Source organism: Lonchura striata, chromosome 13 (assembly GCF_046129695.1).
Source record: "Lonchura striata isolate bLonStr1 chromosome 13, bLonStr1.mat, whole genome shotgun sequence".
Classification (NCBI taxonomy): domain Eukaryota; kingdom Metazoa; phylum Chordata; class Aves; order Passeriformes; family Estrildidae; genus Lonchura; species Lonchura striata.
The window spans coordinates 20,280,037-20,301,771 of record NC_134615.1 but is presented as its reverse complement, the minus strand read 5'-3'; the positions used below and the strand labels follow the sequence as shown (position 1 = coordinate 20,301,771).

The following is a 21,735-nucleotide window of genomic DNA, read 5'->3' as shown; positions in this document are numbered from 1 at the left end:
GCAAAATTGAGTATCAAACAATAAAGCAAATGAATTCAATGTTCATATGAATATTGACATGTCTCAACATTGTATTTAGGACCCATTTGATAAACCATTAGAAATGGTCTACTGTCAGTTATAAATATTCATAAATTTGGTAGAAAAAAATACACAGAAACCAGAATTTTATGATGAAAGTTCTGATTCTATAGTGCCCTAAATAAAAATCCTCAGGTTCATAATTATTTCAGAGAACTGCTGGATAGAAAAAGATTAATCACATGAAACAAATATTCCCATGATCTGATTTCAGAGGCAGACACCTCTGATGTTCAGTACTTGGTGCCATTACCTGGAGAACAACTCAGTGCAGGCAAATTAAACAAGAAAAACTCAGGAAGGAAATCCAGGTAGAACTAAAGAAAACTACAGTTGTGAGCACAGAGCTGATCTTGCAGGCTCTCAGTACAAGCCTCCTGTGCCTAAAGCCAGGTAATTCTGTAGAACAATGTTGTATTTATCTAAAATTAAGATTAAAGCTAAAGACTGCCTACAGCTCTGACAGTGAAACGCTGCTGTTTCATTTTAAACACCCAGCTTGGGGAGCTGGAACAAAACCACCCTCAGAACTGCCTGTTTGGAGGGGCTGAATAATTGAAGAGCAGAGCAAAGAGCTGAAAAGATCCTGCTTTTTACTCAGTAACCACAGCAAGTTTGCTTTTTGCAGTATCTTATGAGATTTATGAACTCTTCAAAATGGATACTCGCTCATTTAAAGTAATTTTACAAACTCTGTTCTGAGCTATTACAAAATGTGTTCAGAGCTTGCTGCACAGCTTCCCACTCTGCTCTCCCACTGCAAGCACTGTGGTGAAAAGAAGACAGAGGAAGAGACCTTTTATTTCCTCTTATCAGGGTTGCTTTTCAGTTGATCACATTGATATTTTTAATATTTTCTAGTAGACATTAAAAGAAAAAACTCTTAGTTTGAGAACTCAAAAAGAGAAATTTGTGTATAAACCCTGTTATTACAAGAATAAGCCACCTTTAGGATAGGTAGGGTTTTGTCAGATGTTTCCTGACAAATCTCCCTTGGATGAACACTTTGCAGGCACAAACACAGATTTATTGGAAATCATTGGCTCCATCCTGTTTCTTTTGAAGTGAACTGAAGCTCTGCTATTCTCCTGAATAATAGCACAGTCAGTTTCTCAGCTCAGACTCTTGTCCTAAATACTTTTATGTGGCACTCTGCATGTAAGAGCAAATACAGAAAAGAAACAAAAGAAACCCCAAGCCACAGGACTAACTTTATTTGCATCCTAAATCAGTTTGTCTTTGCTAGAGTGGAATTATTGAGCAGAGAATCCAGGGCATGCATTTTATTTTTACCTAACATTTGAACAGATTAAAGAGAAAGAAAAAAAGAGGATCAGATTGACTTGGGATCAACTTGACTTTCCATCTTTTATTAGCTTCTCTTTTTGCTCAGAGACAAAATTTACAATTACTGAAGTGCAATTAGGCTCTTTCAATCTCCAGTTTTCTAATAATAACATTCAGTTTTCAGAAATAAACATTTTCATGGTGGCAAGGCAGATCCAGGGAAGAGGGGCTGGAATTTGGGATGAGGGGCCCCTGCAGCTCCGTGCAGAAGCGTCTCAAACCCCCAGGCTGAGCTGAAATGGAGCTCCTGAACCCATGGAGAAGGTCCCAGGTGAGGTGGGCAGGGCCACTGACATCTCATGGTGCCCTCAGGTCCTGACAGACAGAGATGTGTTTTCATTTTCCAAGCAGCAGCTGAAGCAGACAGTAAGTTTTCCCTGGGGGTAAAAAAAAAAAAAAAAAAAGAAGTGGAATAAAAAAGAAATGTCTTACTTGACAAAGCCTTAGAAGCTTTGGGGATGAACAATGCTGGTAGCTGGTTTTTGTGGCCGTGGGTCATGCAAGAGAGCTCTGTTCTTGCAGGAATCCTACCCAAGGCCAATCTGAGAGTGCTGTCAAAATAGAAAGAACAGAAGCATTTCTATATAGGATTTTTAAAAGGAATTGATCCTGAGAAGTGCTGACCATTTTCTGGCAGGTTGGAGCCTTCATCTTTCATCACCACTCTCCCCCTGTGCTAACATCTCTATCTCAGGCTTCTTGACATTTCTGAATCAGAAACTGAGCTGGTCCATGAGGTTTCCTTGACTAGAAAAGACTAACTAGACTAATTTTAGCACAGAATTAGGGTTCATGTCAACCAAATCTGCTTCAGATTGTGAAGAACTTTATTACAGAATCATACATTGAACAAGCACAGCAGATTTAAGATCATTATTAAACATATAGAAGGAAAAGTTCATTTTCTAGCTCTCCTTTGTTAAAAAAAAATTAAGTCTGCCTACCTCTTTTTTTAGCCAGGCATGGCTAAAAACATTTTATTTTAGTTTTCAAATGGAAAAAGTTGTACTTGTCGGATGCATTCCTATTTTAAACTGCAGAATTGCTATAAAGAGTACATATAGAAATATCATCATGATTTTTGGTGGAAGCTCTTACCTACTCCTCCAGAGACATTATCCTGGGAATCTGCCATAGACTGAGGCTCTTTTGGCAGCCCCTTTCCTGGGGAGGTGAAGGAGAAGGAAAGGACTGATCAGCTAACTTTGAAGGCTTTTTATTTAGCTGAAAATTAAGTTCTAAAGGTGGGAAGGGATTTTCTGAAGCTTAATTGATTGCTAATGATATTCAAAGGTTTTTCTAAAAAGTATTTTTTATATATTTTAATGCTTCTGAGTAATGTTTCCCCCCCCCTTAAGGGTATAATAGTTTATCTTATGACCCTCAGTTCCCTAGGACTATACTGCACACTTTTTTTTTCTTTTGTCCCCTTCCTTGAGAATATCTAATATATTGTTCTAAAATCTGTAATTAGGCAGATTTTCATCTCTTCACTGCCAAAGAGGGCTTGATTATCTCAATTCTCATTTCAAACGCTGAGAATCACAATTCCCTGTGCTTCAAAGGACAATTGCTGCTCAATTCTAACCTCACTGACATCATGACCTGTGTGTTTTGTTGGCTTAATGTCTAAAGGAGGCAAATCCTTAATGTCCAAAGGAGTCTTACCTTTGTAAGCCTGAGCAGGATGGAAATGTTTAACTTCATTAACAAAAGGTTCTGACACTCTTGAGAGGACTTTGGGCTCATGAGGAGTTTTTTGCTACCGGGCTTTAAGAACAGGCCACGCTCAGGTCTGTGGCCTCAAAATTGCACAACCAAATTTGTGTCATTTCCTGCAGCGGTTTCAGAGCAAAAACAGCAGCAGGGCTGGCCTGGGGCTGTGATCCCTGAAATATCATCAGCTTTCCAGGAGCCACAGCCTCCTCAGGACGTGGGGGAGCTGCCTGGGAAATCAGATTTGTTCCCTGGTGCGCACCAATACTGACACGCTCGAGACACACATGAATTATTTATTTTGGAGTTGTGCAAGCCGGGGTGCTCCACAAACACAGCACACCCCAGCAGGAAATACAGGAGCCACAGTGAACAGTGTAAGGTCATAAGCCGACTCAGATTAGGTATTTGAAAATGATTTACGCATTGGCTGGGAGGTCAGGCTGCCCAGGGAGCTGGTGGAGTCACCATCCTGGAGAAGTTTGGATCTCTGCATCTGGCATTTGTTGCTGTGGTTTAAGGGTTACAGTGGCAGCGCTGGGTGAGCACTTGGACTGGGTGATCCTAAAGGTCTCTTCCAATCTTAATGATTCACAGAATCAGTTAGGTTGGAAAGGACCTCTGAGATCATCAAGTTCAACTTGTGACCGAATATCAACTTCTCCACCAGACCGCGGCACCAAATGCCCCCTCCCGGGAGGTGACTCCACCGCCACAGTCCAACCACTCTTTCCGTGAGGAAATTTTTCCTAACGTGCAACCCGACCCTGGCCTGGCCCTGTGTCAGATACGACTCCGTGGTTGCAAAGTGCAGCCCGGCGGTGCCGGGGGATCCCTGGGCCACCATGAGGAACCCGCCCGTGACCTCTGCTCGCCACCCTCAACATGGCGGCCGACACACCCCTCACACACCCCCAGCCCCGCCGCGCTTTCCTCACTTCCCATTGGCCGGGCGCGCTGTCAGTCTTCGCTCTCGGCCAATCAGCGCGCGCGGAGCGGCGCGGCGGGCGGCGGCGCGGCCTGCGGCGCTGTGCGGGATGAGGCGGCTGCGGCCGCGGCCGCTGCTCTGGGCCGCGCGGGGCCCGCGCCGCCTCTCGTCGGGCGCTGCCCCGGGCATGGAGGAGCTGCTGCGCCGCTCGGTGCCGCCGCTGCCGCCCTACGAGACCAAGGAGAAGGCGCCGCCGCCCGCCGAGCTGCGCGGCGCGGAGTTCGTGCGCTTCTACCGCGCGCTGCAGCCCGGGCCGCCCCGCGCCGAGCTCCTCAGCCGCCTGGCCCGCGACTTCGGCGTGGAGCACGGGCGGGTGGCCGAGGCCGCCGCCAAGGTGCTGCAGGCCCGCGAGCAGCGCAGGGAGCCCGGGGCGCTGCTGCAGGCCGAGGACCGGCTCCGCTACTACCTGAGCCCGCAGTACCGCGGCCTCTTCCAGCAGCTGGGCCGCCTGGAGGGCGGGCTGCGCTTCCTCGTGGAGCTCCGGGCCGACCTGATGGAGGGGCTGGCCAGCAAGGCGGTGGATGGGCCCCACGTCAAGGTGAGGGCTGGCCCGGGTGCCTCTGAGGGAGGGTGGTGGGGGGGGTGCTCTGTGAGGCTTTTCCTGCTCCTGTTAAGCTGGGAAGCAGCCCAGGGAAGGCAGTTCGCTGATGGGGCTTTGTGGGGACTTGCCTCAGTTCGGGGAGGACATTGGAGTGCTGGAGTGGGTCTAGAGGCCAGGTTGGATGAAGAGCAGCTGAGCGAGCTGGGAAAAGGAGCCTGGAGAAAAGGAGCTCAGGGAGGAACCTGTGGTTCTGCACAACTCCTGACAGGAGGGGACAGCCAGGGGGTCGGGATTTCTCCCAGGGAATGGGACAGGAGGAGAGGGAACGACCCCAGGCGGGGCCAGGGCAGGCTCAGCTTGGACATCAGTGAGAATTTCTTCACACAAAGGGAGATTAAACATTGGAACAGAAGCAGGACATCAGTAGAATTTCTTCACACAAAGGGACATTAAACACTGGAACAGAAGCAGGACATCAGTGAGAATTTCTTCACACAAAGGTAGATGAACCATTGGAACAGAAGCAGGACATCAGTGAGAATTTCTTCACACAAAGGGAGATGAAACACTGGAACAGAACCAGAGAGGTGCTGGAGTCCCCCTCCTTGGAGACATTCAAGAAACCACTGCTTATGGCACTTGGTGCCATGGTCGGGTGGACAAGGTGATGATGGTCAAAGGCTGGACTGGATGGAGTTTTCCAACAGAAATAATCCATAATTCTCTGGAGGGACACGAGTGAACCTTTCCCCAGGCCATGGCAGCAGAGGGAGCTGCCTGTGCTGGCACTCAGGAAGTGGCCCCTGCTATGAAGCAATAGAGTGGCACTGGGAAGTGCTGGCACACAAACACATTGTTTTAAAAGTTAATTTACAGCAGAACTCAGCTTGATTATTTTTCATGGTGATGTTTTAATTTTTGTCATCTCTCTCTTATGTTCTTTTCATGTGTTCTGTTCCTTCTCTTCACCACAGGACACTGATTTTCCACTGTCCTTATAAACAGTTGAATTTCTGATGAGTTCCTGCAATGCACAGAGTGAAATTTGCTGAAAATATGTTTCTTCCTCTTGCTGTTCAGAACCCACTCACCTGCAACATTTTACTTTTCCTGTGCCAGCATTTTCCTCTTGAGATTTGTTACATTTTGCTTGCTTACTTCACTTTGCTTATTTCAGCCCTTGAAATACGACTCTGGTGAAAAATTCACAACATTATGACCTTAGGTAGCAAATCATCCAATGGTTGCTTTTAAAATATTCTTCATCTTTCCATATGATTTAGAAAAATTCAGTGAAAAGTCCAAGTTGCTGGCAAAAGATAATGAAAAAGAGAGCATTTTTGTCAAATGGATTTATCTATAAAGCTCCTTCCATAATTAAGCAGTGGTTGGAGTGTATTTGTAATGTTGGTCTTGTGTTGATCTAGTGGAAAGAAAAAGAAGCACCATCATTGTTAAAAGTTTGTCCATAAAAAAGTGTTTGGTATTTGCCTATCAAAAGTCCCATGTAGCCATTTCATTAGTGCAGAGTTGATTTCAAGTCTAACAGAAAGACAAATGTGCAACAAGAGTTTTACAACCTCTGTATATTTGTGTCTGCACTGACAAAGAAATGTGGGAATAAAATTAAATGGATCTCCTTGATGCTGGTGGAGAATTACAGAATGTATTATGTGGCCTCCTGGGATTTTGGTTTTGCTCAAGCTATCTAAAATATGTCTTAGTCAGTCCTTAGTTTTTACTTTGTAATTTGAAGGACCTATTAAAACTGGGATTGCCTATTGCTGTGTTGTAAATATGAAATATTTTTCTATTTTCTCAGCACTATCAGCATAAAAGCAGCTCAGACTGCTCAGATATTGGGTGATGTATGATTTCTATTTTGTGTTTGTTCAACAAATATCAGTAAAATATCATATTTACGTGATTAAGTCACTTGAAAGTGCTTGAGCACAATTTACGCATTGTCCAAATGACCAGAAATAGGGGGGGAGAAATAATGTTTTTAATTTTAATATGTCAAATAATATAAACCACAAGAGCCAGGAGAGTTTTCAGTACTGCCATTAGCATTGCAGTAATTACTATTAGCAATAAAAAAGCAGAAAGCAGTCCCCTTTAATTGGTGTCACTATTGAATCCTGGTTTGCTGGTGGGCATATTCTTCCAGTATCTCACCGGGAATATTCTCTGTGTAAATTCTGAAGGTAATTTGTGGGGCAAAACAGAAAAAGAAAAACAACAGAAAAAAAAAATCCCTGAAACCCCACCCAAAACAAACCAAATCAACCCCCCCAGCATAGATTTACTCTGGTATTGCCAAATATTTCAAAGTCCCAAATTAAATAAATCAAGTTGAAAACTTCAAACATTCCAAAAACATGGGAAAGCTCAACTCTTGTGATGGGTATTTTATTTACTAGTTTGAGAGGGAAAGTGAAATAGTTCCCTCATCAGAGAAGCATTTCTTCTTAATAAAAAATAATGAATTGGAGGTTTTCATAAGAGTTTTCCAATTTGTTATCCCAGAAATAGGTACTTGATGTGAAGATTAAAAAGGCTGTAATTTGCTGTCTCGTAGCAAGAACATGGAACGAGAAAAAAATAACCACAATTTATTAAACTTGGCTAGCAGAAATTGAAGTATAGCTGGTAATTTGAAATAATAATCTGAGTATGTCTTATTGCTCAAATTTAAGACTTGGATGCTGAATAATGAATGTGTTTGCTTTTCTTTTTAATGAAGTGTTGCAGATGTAATTTTTATGACTAAAAAGGCCTCAGAAATGAAAATAAGAATTTACATACCACTAAATTTACAAAATAAGAGAACCTGCCACTAAATCTGCAAAATAAGAGACCCAAACTTGAGCCTGGCCTTGTTGGAGTGAAGCTTTTTGGAAATGTCCTGTACACTGAGATATTAAACAAAAGAATCTTGTTTAGATGAATTAAACACAGTTTTGGATAGTGAAAACTTTGATGTCTTTCTGCACTGAAAAGTTTTGTCAGCACAGAATCTTGGAATTCTGGAAGGGTTTGGGTTGGAAAGGACCTTATCCAGGTGCCACCCCTGCCCTGGGCAGGGACACCTCCCACTGTCCCAGGGTGCTCCAAGCCCTGTCCACCCTGGCCTGGGACATTCCAGGGATGGGGAATCCACAGCCTCTCTGGGGAACCTGTGCCTCTCAGGGAACCCTCTCAGAGAACAATTTATTCCTAATATCCCATCTCAACCTGCTCTCTTTCAGTCTGAAGCCATTCCCTGTGTCCTGTTCTCCAGGCCCAGCTGGGGTTGGACTCAGTGGTAGTGGCAGGTCCTTTCCACCTGGAGCCATTCAAATTCTTGCACAGTGCCCTGTTGTTTTATAAAACTTTATTATTCACAACTGACAGCTTGTTTGACTTGTAATTTCCCATAAAGAATATTTCTTTCTCCCCAAAAGGTGCTCCACCTTCTTTGTTTACAGCTGCATTGCTTTTGTCCAGCTGCACCCTGGAGCTGCAGCAGTTGTGTAATGGAAACTGCCCTCAGTTCCACTGGCATGCCTTGCTAAACCTTCAGAGGAGCAGAACTCATGACTGCAGTGCTTCCCACTGTCCTGAGCTCATCCTGATCCCTGTGCCTGCAGGAGCTGCAGAGCAGCAGGAGGAAATGCAGTGCTTCCCACTGTCCTGAGCTCATCCTGATCCCTGTGTCTCAGGAGCTGCAGGGCAGCAGGAGGAAATGCAGTGCTTCCCACTGTCCTGAACTCATCCTGATCCCTGTGTCTCAGGAGCTGCAGGGCAGCAGGAGGAAATGCAGTGCTTCCCACTGTCCTGAGCTCATCCTGTGTCTCAGGAGCTGCAGAGCAGCAGGAGGAAATGCAGTGCTTCCCACTGTCCTGAACTCATCCTGTGTCTGCAGGAGCTGCAGGGCAGCAGGAGGAAATGCTGCCATCCCCTTCCCTCTCTGCCTGCTGCACTGCAGCTGAACTGCTGTTCCAAAAGCACGTGGGTGGCAAGAGAGCCTGCAGAATCTGTTCCTTTGCACCCACATCTCACACTCCAGCTTGTTTTTCTGGTTTACAGTGTGCCCCTGCAAAAGAAAACAAACCAAATAATCCTGCAGTGTCTGGAGACTTCCACTATAGTGTGGGATATTTGACCAAAGTGATTTATGGTTATTATCTAAAAACTTCAGAGCTGTGCAGAAAGAAGAATTCACAAGGTTATTAAAGTCAGAATAAACAAACCGATCAGAATATATTTGTTTAAAAAAAAGGTATTGAGAAACAAATTACCATGGAGGACAGAATTGTTCTATGCAGATGAATGGCTGTTTCATCTGGGTTTGATTTTTTTTTTTTTTTTTTGTATGTTAAGGAATAAACCTGTTCTTTTTTCATTCTTGGAATACTTGTAGCAGTTACTTTGGCCAGCAGAAACCTGGTTTGATATTTGTCTTTTGACAAGTACCTATGCAACTTTCATCTTGGTTAGGTTATAATAGGAAATAGTTTTACTTTTTATGACAGTCCTGAGACTACATCTGAATTTAGGAAAAATATTTTACATTTTCTGATTAGATTTATATCTTTTTTCCAGTTGTTTTTCTTTAATGTAGCAAGCTAAAGTACATTGGAGCTTAATTTTTGTCTCATCTATGTGCAGCAGTAGCTATTTAATGAAAGTTTGAATGAAAGGAGTTTTTGTTTTGAAGTAAATGTTATTTAAGTTAGTTTCAGGTAAGCCCAGGTTTCTGATAAGTTGGCATCACACTGTCTTGTGTACAAGGCAAATGGAAGAAAGCAGAACAAGCTCTGGAATCTCTTTTAGGGATATTCATGCTGTGCTGAGTTCAAGAATACTTGTTAAATTCAAATAAATTTAGACAGGAAATCTTTAATAATACAGGCAGCGGGAAACTGGTAGGGAATATAAAAATCACTTACTATGAACCACTATGACAATGAAAGGGTTTGACATTGCAGTTGGGTTTCATCTCACCCTATTCCAAAGCTGGTTTGATTTTTCAGTTCTATTGTCTTATGCTGCTGAGTTTTATTTTTCTTGCTCAAATATTTTCATGTTTTTAGAGAAGAAAAATTCTGTCTGCATCCTGTTGGAAGATATTTCCATGGTATTGAAATCTGAGCTACTGTGAGACTGCAGCCTTGTGGGCAAGTCTGCTCAAAATCTTCTACCCATTGTCTGCTTTTTGCCCACAGTGTTTTGCCTGATCTTCCCTGTCCCTGCTTGCACTGCAGACAATCCCTTCAAGGATTTTCCTGGTTGATTCCTGGACTATTTTGTGGTTAATCTTCTAAATCAGATCTATGAGTCTCCTTTAAGCTCCCATGTTGTGGTTGGAGTCAAGGTGGTCTTTACTCCCATTTCCATGTTTTACCTTGCTTTTCAGCAGCTCCTTCCATCTTTGCTCTGTTACAGGAGATGAATGGAGTTCTCAAGAACATGCTCTCAGAGTGGTTCTGCACGGGATTCCTCAACCTGGAGCGGGTCACCTGGCAGTCACCTTGTGAAGTGCTCCAGAAAATTAGTGAGTAAGTGCTGAAGGCTGGAAGGAGTCCTTGATGAAGAGGTGATGGAATGCTTGGGACTGCAGAGATTCCCTGTTTTCAAGACTCTGCTTTTCTGGGCTGAAGACAAAGTATGATTATGAAATATTTGTATTAACACGCTGTAGAGCCCAATTTAGAAACGAATTGAAGTAAAGAGTAAGGGGATAATTTGTGCCATAATTTGATCCTATAGCTCCCACATTGCACTGGTAGAGTGCTGTCTTTCCTTCCAACTTTCTCAGTTACTCTTCCCACATTCCCAGAGGTGCTGCAGTGCTTTTGGCTGGAAGTGGTGAGATGCTCAGGATCACCTCTAAGCTACATGTGAAGGAAACGCCTTGGGTTTTATAAAGTGTTCTCTACAAGACTGATTTTTGAATTTGTAACATTGATTTCTGAACTTGCAACATTGATTTCTGAACCTACAACATTGATTTCTGAATCTGTAACATTGATTTCTGAACCTACAACATTGATTTCTTAACCTACATCTGTAACATTGATTTCTGAACCTACGTCATTGATGTCTGAATCTGTAGCACTGATTCATGAATCTACAACTTTGATTTGTGAATCTACAACACTGATTTCTGAATTTCTGTCAATCAAAGTTGTGAAGAAGTTGAAAATTACCACATTATGTGATGGGCCACCTTGTATAAAATCTTGAAGAAAAAAATAATCTCTAGGATGTTCTGAAAGTATGTTAGTTAAGTGTTGATGAGGCAAAGAGAACATGTACAAGCTGAATTTTCCAAATAAAAATAATTAGTAATATTTAATTACTTTTTGAGATAATTTGGCAAACCCACTAGTGAGTGGGCGTGCAATATTCCTTTACAATCCACTTTGGCACAGCTTGCTGCCAATTTTACATTTTTCACATCCTGATTCTTGTTTTTTGCTTGGAAAGTTTTGTCACTGACATCAGTGGGAAAAGCACAGAGCTTGTCGGGCAGCTAACCTCTATTTTCAATGAAATTATAATAACGATGATGATGATGATAATGTTGACAAAAAATTACTAATATATAATAGTAATTTTATTTTTCAATTTCCTCCTTGAGTTCTGAAGCTGTGCACCCTGTCAGAAACTGGGTTGATATGAAGCGTCGAGTTGGTGCCTACAGAAGGTGCTACTTCTTCTCTCACTGTGCCATCCCAGGAGAGCCACTGATTGTCCTGCACGTGGCACTAACCAGTGACATCTCCAGCAGCATCCAGGTACAGCCACCGAGGCACTTAGTACACAGCAAAGTGCTCAAATTTCAGTGTGCCTCTTTAAAAAGCCACAATTCCCTCTAATTTGGCAATTTTTGCTTTGGTTTAATCTTTTAAGAGATGAGAGAATTAGCTCGTAAAAAATTACAGGGGTATTTTGTCTGTCTTGTGTATTAGGTAAATTGAAATTTTGAGGGTTTGCTGGAGAGCAAGAAGAATAAGAAAAGATAAGAAATATCTAGAGAAAATGAGGCTAACATTTCAAAGTTGTTGCAATTACTTCTGAAAACTTTAGACCATATTACAATTTTTCTCTGCACTTACTAATGAATAAGCAGCTCTTCCTAGTTTTTTATCAGATTTTTATTGTTAATGAATAAAACAGTGGGGAAAAGTATTAATACATTTAAAAGTTAAAAAGAAAAATCTCATAATGCTGATAAGAACGATTATTAACATTTTTTTATTTTGAGTCCTTATTTTCCCAGGCCATAGTGAAAGAAGTGCCACCTTTAGAGACAGAAGATACAGACAAAATCACAACAGCAATTTTCTACTCCATCAGTTTGACTCAGCAGGGCCTGCAGGGGGTGGAACTTGGGACTCACCTCATCAAAAGAGTTGTCAAAGAGCTGCAGGTGGGTGTGCCAGGGTGTTTGCCCTGCATGGTTTAGTTCCCAATTCATGCCACTGCTCAGCCCAGGAGCTGCTGGAGCTTTCCCTGCATTTGGAACTTGCTCCCTGAGCAGCCTTTGGAGATGTGCAGGGCTGGAAGAGCATTTCCTGCTCTTGGCTGATGTCTGCCAGATGTAGATTGTGTTCCACAGTGACATGTTCTGTGTCAATTCCTTGTGTGGGTGCCTGAAGTCAAATGAGAACATTTCTGTTGAAGGTGGCTTTGGCACAGCCTTGTTCTGCTCTGATACAATTCAGCTGCCTCTCAGCTGAGAGGGAAGAGCCTGATCAAGATATTATCTGTTCAAAGTACCTGACAGTGCCTTTTCCAAAATCTTACAGCTGCTCCAGGAACACAAACGCTTCCTGGTCATTAATGAGTTCATTGCTTTGTTTGTTATATTGAATTGCCACTGGTTATTTATGCAGTGTGCGTGTGTGCCCTGAATACATCTATTGAGAAAAATAAAAAGGAGAGAGATTTCTTTGCTCTGGTATGTCTTGAAGTATAGTAAAGAAAATGTCTTAAAAGTCTAAAGAATCTTTTACTCTCTGCCAGTCAGTTCTGTGAATTTAAATAATATCATTGCAGACTAAGGAATTATTAATAGCTTTATTACTTGGAGAACTTTCTCCCAAGCAACTGGAGAAAGGAATGAAAATTCATGTACAGAGTGGTGTGAGAGAGCTAGTCACATTCCAGCACTGAGAACATTATTTTATTTAACAGTCTTTACTACTTAAATTGCTGACAAATCCACCACTTAAAAGTAATGATCACTACTTGTGTGTTTATATTCATTGTTTCACATCTGGATTAGTAACGATGTCTGGAAAACTGTCTGTGATTTAGAACTTCAGTTCAACTTAAAATATCTTGAAATTGGATGCTCTAAACTTCTACTTCCAGAGAATTATAGATTATTTAATTGCTGAATCATAGCTGGCTGCCCTGAAGTAGTTTTGTTTTTTTATTTTATTTTTAATGGATATTTTGGCTGATTTTTGTTGCTTCTTGCTTTTGGAATGGTTTTTAGATTAATTGTTGAAATTGCAGTAGTCCAGGTATAATTAGGCCATGCCATCTGTCTGATCTTGACTGAGGGGAAATTGGAATAAATTCATGCAGTTATCTGCTTTCACATCTAAAAAATAATTTCTGGATAATTGAGTCGCTCTCATAAAATAACCCTATTGACATTGTATCTGTCCATCACTAATTGCTTGCAACACCAGCAAAGTTGTGAGTTATAAAGGCAAACGGACACATCATGCTTAGATAACCTAATGCAGGTTTTAAAATTTGCTGTGTCCAACAGAAGAGTGTGTTTTGTATTTATACTTATGGCAAAGTTTTTACATTTCAGTGTTTGAAACCCAGCCCCTCTTCAGTGTTTATCAAAGGAAACCCTTTGCTGAGATGCCTTTAAATACATTTTAATCATAAAATTAATCCCTCAATCTTAAATAAATTGAAAACTTGAGTGCTTTCCACGCAATGCCTAAAGCTGGAGATCTTCCTACTCAAATTTCCTACACTGCTTAAAGGTGTTGTGAAAAACCTGCTGGTAGGAAATTGTGTGACAAATTGGGCGTGGACTGAGGTATTTGTGTCTAGTCTGTATGCACAGATTAAAGGTACAAGAACCTCTGTGTATTGCCCCTACACCATTCCTGTTTGGAATGGAACCACTCTAGGGCTAAAGAAGATAGAAAGAATAATCCAGGAACATTTATCCATTGGGGATGTGGCTCTCTAATAGTTTTGTCTTCACTCTTTGATGTTCATATTTTTCTCTCTCCTGTTCTTCCACCTCCTTCACACTTTCTCTGCCTTCATTCCAAAGTGTTGTCCTCGAGTTTGTCTCGAATGGTGCAAGAACCATCTCCCACTGCACGTTTGGCATCTGTGAAGTGACCCTAAATCATTGTCCTGTTGTTCCCACAATGGTTTGTTGCTCTCCTACAAGGCCTCCTCGTTCAGCTCCAGCTGCAAACATTGTGTTCATCTCAGGGGACCTCACCCTCAGAGGAGAGAAACCCTCTGTATTTCAGCTTTAAAATACTTCCACTGTGGAATTTCTACAAAATCAGGGTTGTTCAGGCCAAAGGCAGCGCATGCAATGAGTAAATACTCTTGGCAGCCTGTTTTTCCTGGCTCCCAAAATTCTGGAAGTCCTTTTCCTATGGATTAATTGCACACATGTGCTCTCTTTCTCTCTGCTCAGGTGCAGCAAAGGACTTGCCAAGGTTGTCTCTATTCAGGTTGGACATAATTCTTGGGAGCAGAATTACAGTCGCTTCAGGAGGGACAAATGGTGTACAGGAGTGCTGAGTTGACTTGGTGACAGCAGTTGAAACAATCCAGCCTCAGCAGAAAAGTCCTGGGTCAAAAATGACATCTCATTAAGCCACTGTCCAGCAGTCTTTGTAAAAATAGATGGGTGAGGTCTCTGATAGGAAGAGGATTTTTATATCACCTTTGCATGGCTTTGCAATAAATGAATCTTTTTTTTTCAAGTGCTGCTAAATCACCAAGTGTTCCAGGCTACAGAAGTTGAGACTCTAATTTAACTGGTAATAAAATGCATTGGGAAGAAAAGACTATTTGAAAGGGTTGAGGATTTTGTTTTTCATTTTATTTAAATTGATGATTAAGACACTTTTGTAACTTGAATTTTAATTAACTTTTGTGGGACATCTGTTTGATCTGCAAAATTCTGGTTCAGTTGTGTTGTCCCAAGCTCTTAAAACTTCTTTTATCCTCCAGTAAAAATCCTTTACCTAACTTCCACCTTAGTGTAACCTGCTCTGACAGTTCTACTTGTAAGTGCCACTGTAACCTCCAAGCTGAAATCCCAGCTGTGATTCTTCATGAGGAACTCTCCAAACTGGACCTGTCATGAATGTGTATCATTAGGCCAGGAAAAGACATGCTCAAAGTTAGGAGTGTGCTGAGAACACCTCTGAATCAAAGCCTTCATCTGACAGAATTTCAAAAAACTGTACTGAAACCTTGATCTAAACTAGAAAATGATGGCTGGAAATCCAGCTACTACCATACTCCTTAGTATCTCATTAATACACAATTAAAGTAGAATTTAATTTCTTAGAAATCTTCTTGCTAATTTCCCTGAACTGGTCATGTACTCTGTTAAACATGTGTGGGGCAGAACTTCTCACCTTCAAAGGAGCCAAGCACTGATTCCCTGCTGAAAGCATTCCTTGAAAATGGGTTTTTTCTTAGGATTGTTGGGAAAACTGATGAGGATTTCACACCACAGCACTGAGCACTGTTAGTTTGAGGCACTGGGTAAAAATTGATGGCTGCTGCTTTTGGCTCTCCCTAATTTAAGCAGATGAAGGATGGATGAAGTTGAGGCACAAAATGGGGTCCTCAGTTTCCCCTCTGTGCACAGTTTGCAGTTGGAATCCTTAACCTTTGCCTGGATATTAAAATTTGTCATTTGCCACAAGAATTGTTCTGTATAATTGGGTAAAAGGGGAGGGGGATAATCTAGAGATCAGAACTGGACCTGGTGTCACCAACAAGGGACATCCTGGGAGAAATTGGGCTGCTCTCAGGAGCAGGTTATTTGTTTTTTTGGCAGTTTCTTGACAAAAGTTTCCCACACTGATAATATAGAAGGGGTTTGTGTACAGGCTTCTGTTGTTTCTGAGCATATCCTGTCAGGATTATTTTGGGATGAATTCATTAGGCCACTGATACCACTTTGATCCCAGTTCTCCCTCTACAAATCTGGGAATAGGCTGGGTAGGCATTCTGTGTATTCTCTTGTTTATATTAATGTATATAAAGCAGGGAGCAGGCAACAAAAATGATCTCCTGTATTTCTGAAATTGAAGCTTCTGTTGTTCCCAGAAATGAATTAGATTTTGAAACTATTTCAGCCATATACAAAAAGCCAAACAAACCCCAAAGTGAGTGCAGGCAGATAATTTCTAGCAAGCTGATAGGTGCTGGTGAACGAGGAGGTGGATGGATTTCTCATTAGCCAGACATTTAATTCCCAATGTGTTTACAGCCACTCTAAGCAGTCTGTGGCTCTGCAGAAGGTACATCATGGCAATTCAGTCAGCAGATGACAGACACAGATAACTGTGCTGAAGCCTTTGAGAAAACTGCTTAGGATTTTATAGCCTGTGGCATTTGAGGGAGAAAACTGATAGCTGCTGTGTGACTCAATAGAATGCTCAACAATTGGTGGCAGATTTTTGCTTTCTGCTTGGGCTGTTGATAATTGCTACCTTAATTTGATCTAGGTGACCTGGGGTGATCATAATTTCCAAAACAGGCTTTGATTTCATTGATGAAAAATGTGACCTTGGACTGCAGCTTTCAGAGTGTAAGACAGTTTCAGATGAGATACGGATAATGGGAGAAATCTGTGCTTTTCTGCAAGGAAAGGAAAAAGAAAACAACAACAAAAAGTAACAATCAAACAGAAATCTACCCCGAACCAAAACTAGCAGCTGTTTCTTAATGGTGTGTGGGTTTCTGACAGGAAAGTAAACATTAATAGAACTCCACCAATAGCCTTAGAAACCAGCACATGAATTTAGCAAAACATAAATGTGCTCACTCCAGTGCATGTATTTATTTTTCCATGAGAAATGGATGCCTCACATAAGCTTCTGAATAAAGCTTTTATCAGATATGTAGTAGTTGGTACTGTGCCTTCAAAATGGGGTCACTTTCCCATGTCTTATCTGTCCTGAGAAGTAAAAAACCCACAATTTCCCATTTTGTGTTTTTAATAGAGTAAGAGCTGCTAACCTCCTGTGAAGTATTTGGGGCTGCCTTGGTGAGCAGGTCACTCCTGAAAGGGGTGATTATTGCCCTGATTTTTAAAAGTGTTAAGTTTTGTTTTATAGTTCTTTTGAAAGTTTTAAAGTTCTCATAAAACTTTTTTAGCCTTCTCATAATGTTAACATATCTCTACTGGAGTTCTCACACACTGTTCATGTAAATAATGATTGTTTAGCATTCTTCTTTGTGGGAGGAGAGAATTGATGGGCTGTTGGTTTGACCAGTGTGGTTGGAGAAGTGGCAATTTCATTCTCCAATCCACTCTCACTTTTGGAATTCTATATATTGGGAAGTCAGAAATAAAATATGCTTTTTTTCTCTTTTGAACTTCCCAAGCTTCTGTGTACTCAGTTTGTGTCTGATAGCAACAGGTGATGACCAAGGAGCAGTCAGTGTCCCCAGGAATCCCTGTCAGTTGTTTCATTAGGAACTTTGCAGAGGTTGTTATTACCACATGGAGAGGGGAGGAAATAATTCATTGTCCCTTTTATCATCGTGGTACTGCACAGGGCTCTGCAGGCTGGGAGGTGAGATTGGAACTGGTACCCTATGGAAGCAATAATAGGGTTCTGAGTGTCAGAACCCTGTCAGCTCTGTTCTGGAGCAAAACAAAAGTGTAAGAGATGTCTGTAAAGGAACTTCTTAATTTTATGAATTGCACATGCAAGGTAACCTGATGGTTGGATTTCACAGATGGTTTTAAAGACATCAGCTTTGGAATTACTCTTAAAAATAAAATATCATCGTGTCTTTCAGTGGAAACCTGAAAAAACTTTCTACTTCTTTACTAAATTTCACTATCTGAGTGTGGTAGTTGTAGCAGTGGTGAGCATGACCCAGTCAGGATCTCCTGGGAGCTCTGATGACAAAAACGCTGTTTTGTTCAATAAGATACAGAAATGAATGTTTTTAGAAAATAATGTGCTTGGTTTTCTTTATCTGGTTCTCTAAGGAGATGAAATGAGGTATTTCTTTGATAAGGTGTAACTTGATCTGCTTTTCTTGTCCCTGCCTGGTCCCTGAAGGATTCTTAGGCTGACATAAATAACAAAGAACTTCAGCTCCGGCCAGGTGACCTGGCTGTGTCACCAGACTGCAGGGCTGGCTGTGTGTCACAGTGCTGGAAGGCACAGGACAGCAGGGCCATATTTGGGAAGCTTCTGTGGGAAGGGAGGAGGTGTTGTGAATATCAGAGATGGTGCTTGGCTGCAGCATCCTTGGTCCTGCAGCATCCCTGTCATTGCAGCATCCCTGTCCCTGCAGCATCCCTGTCCCTGCAGCATCCCTGTCCCTGCAGCATCCCTGTCCCTGCAGCATCCATGTCCCTGCAGCATCCCTGTCCCTGCAGCATCCCTGGTCCTGCAGCATCCCTGTCCCTGCAGCATCCCTGGTCCTGCAGCATCCCTGACCCTGCAGCATCCCTGTCCCTGCAGCATCCCTGACCCTGCAGCATCCCTGACCCTGCAGCATCCCTGACCCTGCAGCATCCCTGGTCCTGCAGCATCCTTGGTCCTGCAGCATCCCTGACCCTGCAGCATCCCTGACCCTGCAGCATCCCTGTCCCTGCAGCATCCCTGTCCCTGCAGCATCCCTGACCCTGCAGCATCCATGTCCCTGCAGCATCCCTGTCCCTGCAGCATCCCTGGTCCTGCAGCATCCCTGACCCTGCAGCATCCCTGGTCCTGCAGCATCCCTGTCATTGCAGCATCCCTGACCCTGCAGCATCCTTGGTCCTGCAGCATCCCTGACCCTGCAGCATCCCTGACCCTGCAGCATCCCTGACCCTGCAGCCTCCCGAAGCAGGCTGCAGGTGGCAGCTGTGGAGCTCAGCAGCAGGGAGGAGCTGCAGCTCAAACAACCTGGCAGCACCAGCTGAGCCCTGATGGCTTTTTAATGGTTACCTCGCTCATCCTCGAGGTAGAAAAAGCACCATTTGTAGTCATTTAAAGACAATTTTCTGCTGACATTAAGATGCTTCTGTAATGTTGATGAATGTCTTGCTTCTTACCATTTGTTCTGTTGGAACAGTAATTAAGCCAACACTGGGGTGGTTTCAGCTCAGCTCTGTCTTCTCTCTGTTCCTTGGCTCCCCACTCCTCCAGGAGGGTTGCCTGATCCACTTTATGTTCATTCCAAGTGACAGTGACTTTATTCTTCACACTGGTGAGCCCCAAAACTAACACTGTTTTCCTTATGTATGTTTTGCTTTACATGATTTCATAGTTAGCAAGGTTTAATCAGAAATTAGTAGAGAAGAAATTTTACGTGGTTAAAACAAGTGTTGTACTTGCAGTAAAATATTCACACACATTGTATTTCTTGCTGGTTTAGGGAATATCATTAAAGATAGCTGGCCTTTATAAAGGACTTCATTCAAATTTCAGGAAATAGTTCTTTCCATAAAAATCTAAATATAATACTTCTTGATTTTACAATAGACTAAAATTATAAACTGCCCTTGATATAAAAAAAAGTTATATATGAAAAATAAAAAGTATTTAAATGGTTTTCCAAACTTGCATTTCTATTAAAAAGAAAAAAAAACCTCTTCAGAATCACTTCTTTATAGCCTGTGATTTCATGTTTATTTCTGCCTGTAAAAGGATAACAGCAGAAGCCAGTGGTGTTAAGTACTGCAAAAGTACTTTTACAGAGATGGTGTGTGAGGAATGGATTCAGTCAGTGTTAAAATCTTCTGCGTGCTCCCAGTGCCTTCTCATCACTGATCTGTTACTGCCAGGAGGACTTTTTACGCTTTTTTTGTGTCCATGTGTATCAGTTCCTTCTCAGAGTCCCTGGTTTCGACTTTCCAAAAAGCAAAGGCCATCAGCTGCCCTTTGACTCAAACTTCTCTGTATCAATCATGACCAAACTCACGATTTACTTTTTCTCTCCTTTTGTCTGTAGAAAGAACTTCCTCAGATAGAAGCTTTTTCCACACTTTCACCTATCCCAGGATTCACAAAATGGCTCGTTGGTCTCCTCTCCTCCCAGACAAAAGAAAAGGGAAGGAATGAACTTTTTACAGAATCTGAATGGCAGGAAATCTCTGAGATCACAGGAGACCCCACCGGCAGCACCCTAAAGAAACTCTTGAACACCAACGAGTGGGTGAGGTCAGAGAAGCTGAGTGAGGTGCTGCATTCCCCCCTGATGAGACTCTGTGCCTGGTACTTGTATGGGGAGAAGCACCGAGGTTACGCCCTCAACCCCGTGGCCAATTTCCACCTGCAGAACGGCTCGGTGCTCTGGAGGATCAACTGGATGGGGGACACGAGCCCCAGGGGCATCGGGGCCTCCTGTGGCATGATGGTCAACTACAGGTATTTCCTGGAGGAGACAGCCTCCAACAGTGCCCTGTACCTGGGCTCCAAGCAGGTCAGAGCCTCCGAGCAGGTGCTGGCCTTGGTGGCCCAGTTCCAGCAGAACAGCAAGCTGTAGATGTTGTAGGTGTCCACATCAGCAACACTCAGGATGAGTGTTCTCACTGCAGAGAGCTGTACTCACCTGCAGTGTCTCCACTTTGCTCAGAATGCACCTTGTAGGACAGATTTGTTCAGGGTTACCTGGGTTGTCAGGGTCTTGCTCAAAGGCCGTGTGCTCCACCTGGTTGAATCACCTGTGGTGTGTGCAGAGGGGTTGGAGTTGTGTGTTTATACATTGAGTAACATCCTCTTCATCAGGTACAGCCCCCGGGGTAGCTTGAATGGAAAATACCTGAGCCAACGTTGTTCTGTTGGTAAGAAATTGTTTAAGCTGTTTTTGAAAGGAGCTGTACTTCTCTGTCAAAATGCTGCTATAGATTGTTGAGAACCAAAGTACCTGGAATAAAGGTAAATTTGGGGTCAAATATATTATCAAAACAGCAATATACAGTTGTTTTTTTTCTACAGTATCTGTCTTTTGCACCTTCAGAAAAATCTCATGTAAAATTTCCTTCTATTTCCTGTTTAAATGTAAAACTCACTGAACCCTTGCTTTGCTGGAGCGTGGAAAAGCTTCACATTAATGTTCAAAAATCAAGATCTCAGTACAGCAGATATGTTATGTTAGATTTGCATGTTTTGGCTGCTAAAATTTAATGAGCAATAAGGAAGTGTTCAGATAGGAGAGGAGAACAAGCCAGAGTTTTACTTGGGAATCAGGTGAGGAATTTCTAAATATGTATATTATATGTTGGCTCTGGTAATGTTTTAAGTTGATAAAGAGCTTTTTTAAAGAGGTAGGTGTGATTTATAAACCAATAAAACAAATTTTCTCAATAAATCATGGTTTGTGGATTTCAGCATCTCCCTCGTTCACTTAGTGACCCTCCTTGACAGCAGTTTCACCACACAGTTACTACAGGACACTCCTGTTTTTAACAGTGATCAGGGCTTGGCTCCATTCCCTGGGGCTTTCTGATCTCTCTCAACTGCCTTAGAATTCAGGTTTCAAGGTGAAATTCAGCTGCTTGTATAAACACATACAAGGCATTCTTGGCTGGCAGGAATAGAGCAAGAGAACCCTCTCTTTGTTAAACTCTTCAGGTTTGACGGAACCAGGTCACTTACTTCAAGTGAGAGTTCTGAAAATGCAATAGTTGTGAAAGATGGTTTTATTTTGAAGCAGGAGGAGCTATGAGGGCAATTAAATCTGCATCCTCCTGGCCATAATTCAAAAAGAGCTAATGCTTCTGCTGTATTGCAGATGGAAATACAACATAATCCCATATTCTTAACAGCTGGACTCGAAGGATAATGAGTTTTTTCCACTTGGAGCCTCAGACAATTGT

At 42.4% G+C, this 21,735-nt stretch overlaps 1 protein-coding gene and 1 long non-coding RNA gene across 3 annotated transcripts; one reads left to right on the top strand and one right to left on the bottom strand.

Annotated features, from left to right (window-relative positions):
- Positions 1-1,430: 1,430 nt before the first annotated feature.
- On the bottom strand, positions 1,431-3,205 carry LOC110476362 (uncharacterized). The gene is made up of 3 exons (XR_013340765.1): positions 3,097-3,205; positions 2,527-2,592; positions 1,431-1,805 (listed from the first exon to the last, which is right to left on the bottom strand). It is a non-coding gene; the product is annotated as an uncharacterized LOC110476362 (long non-coding RNA).
- Positions 3,206-4,184: 979 nt separating this feature from the next.
- Positions 4,185-21,227, top strand: MLYCD (malonyl-CoA decarboxylase). 2 transcript variants are annotated; one of them, XM_021541237.2, is made up of 5 exons: positions 4,185-4,670; positions 10,104-10,216; positions 11,302-11,458; positions 11,944-12,093; positions 19,869-21,227. In XM_021541237.2, exons 1-5 carry the CDS (start codon positions 4,260-4,262, stop codon positions 20,400-20,402), a joined length of 1,365 nt encoding a protein of 454 aa, XP_021396912.2. In that variant the 5' UTR covers positions 4,185-4,259; the 3' UTR covers positions 20,403-21,227. The 2 variants fall into 2 exon arrangements, with proteins under 2 accessions (XP_021396912.2, XP_021396911.2); XM_021541236.2 differs by having other exon boundaries at positions 11,929-12,093.
- Positions 21,228-21,735: the final 508 nt, after the last annotated feature.

Excerpts from the sequence above, each read along its gene's own strand:
- MLYCD (XM_021541236.2), top strand. The coding sequence starts at position 4,260 with ATGGAGGAGCTGCTGCGCCGCTCGGTGCCGCCGCTGCCGCCCTACGAG. Across the intron at positions 11,459-11,928 it reads ACATCTCCAGCAGCATCCAG|TCCTTATTTTCCCAGGCCAT; the intron begins GTACAGCCACCG and ends TTTTATTTTGAG. Across the intron at positions 12,094-19,868 it reads GAGTTGTCAAAGAGCTGCAG|AAAGAACTTCCTCAGATAGA; the intron begins GTGGGTGTGCCA and ends TTTTGTCTGTAG.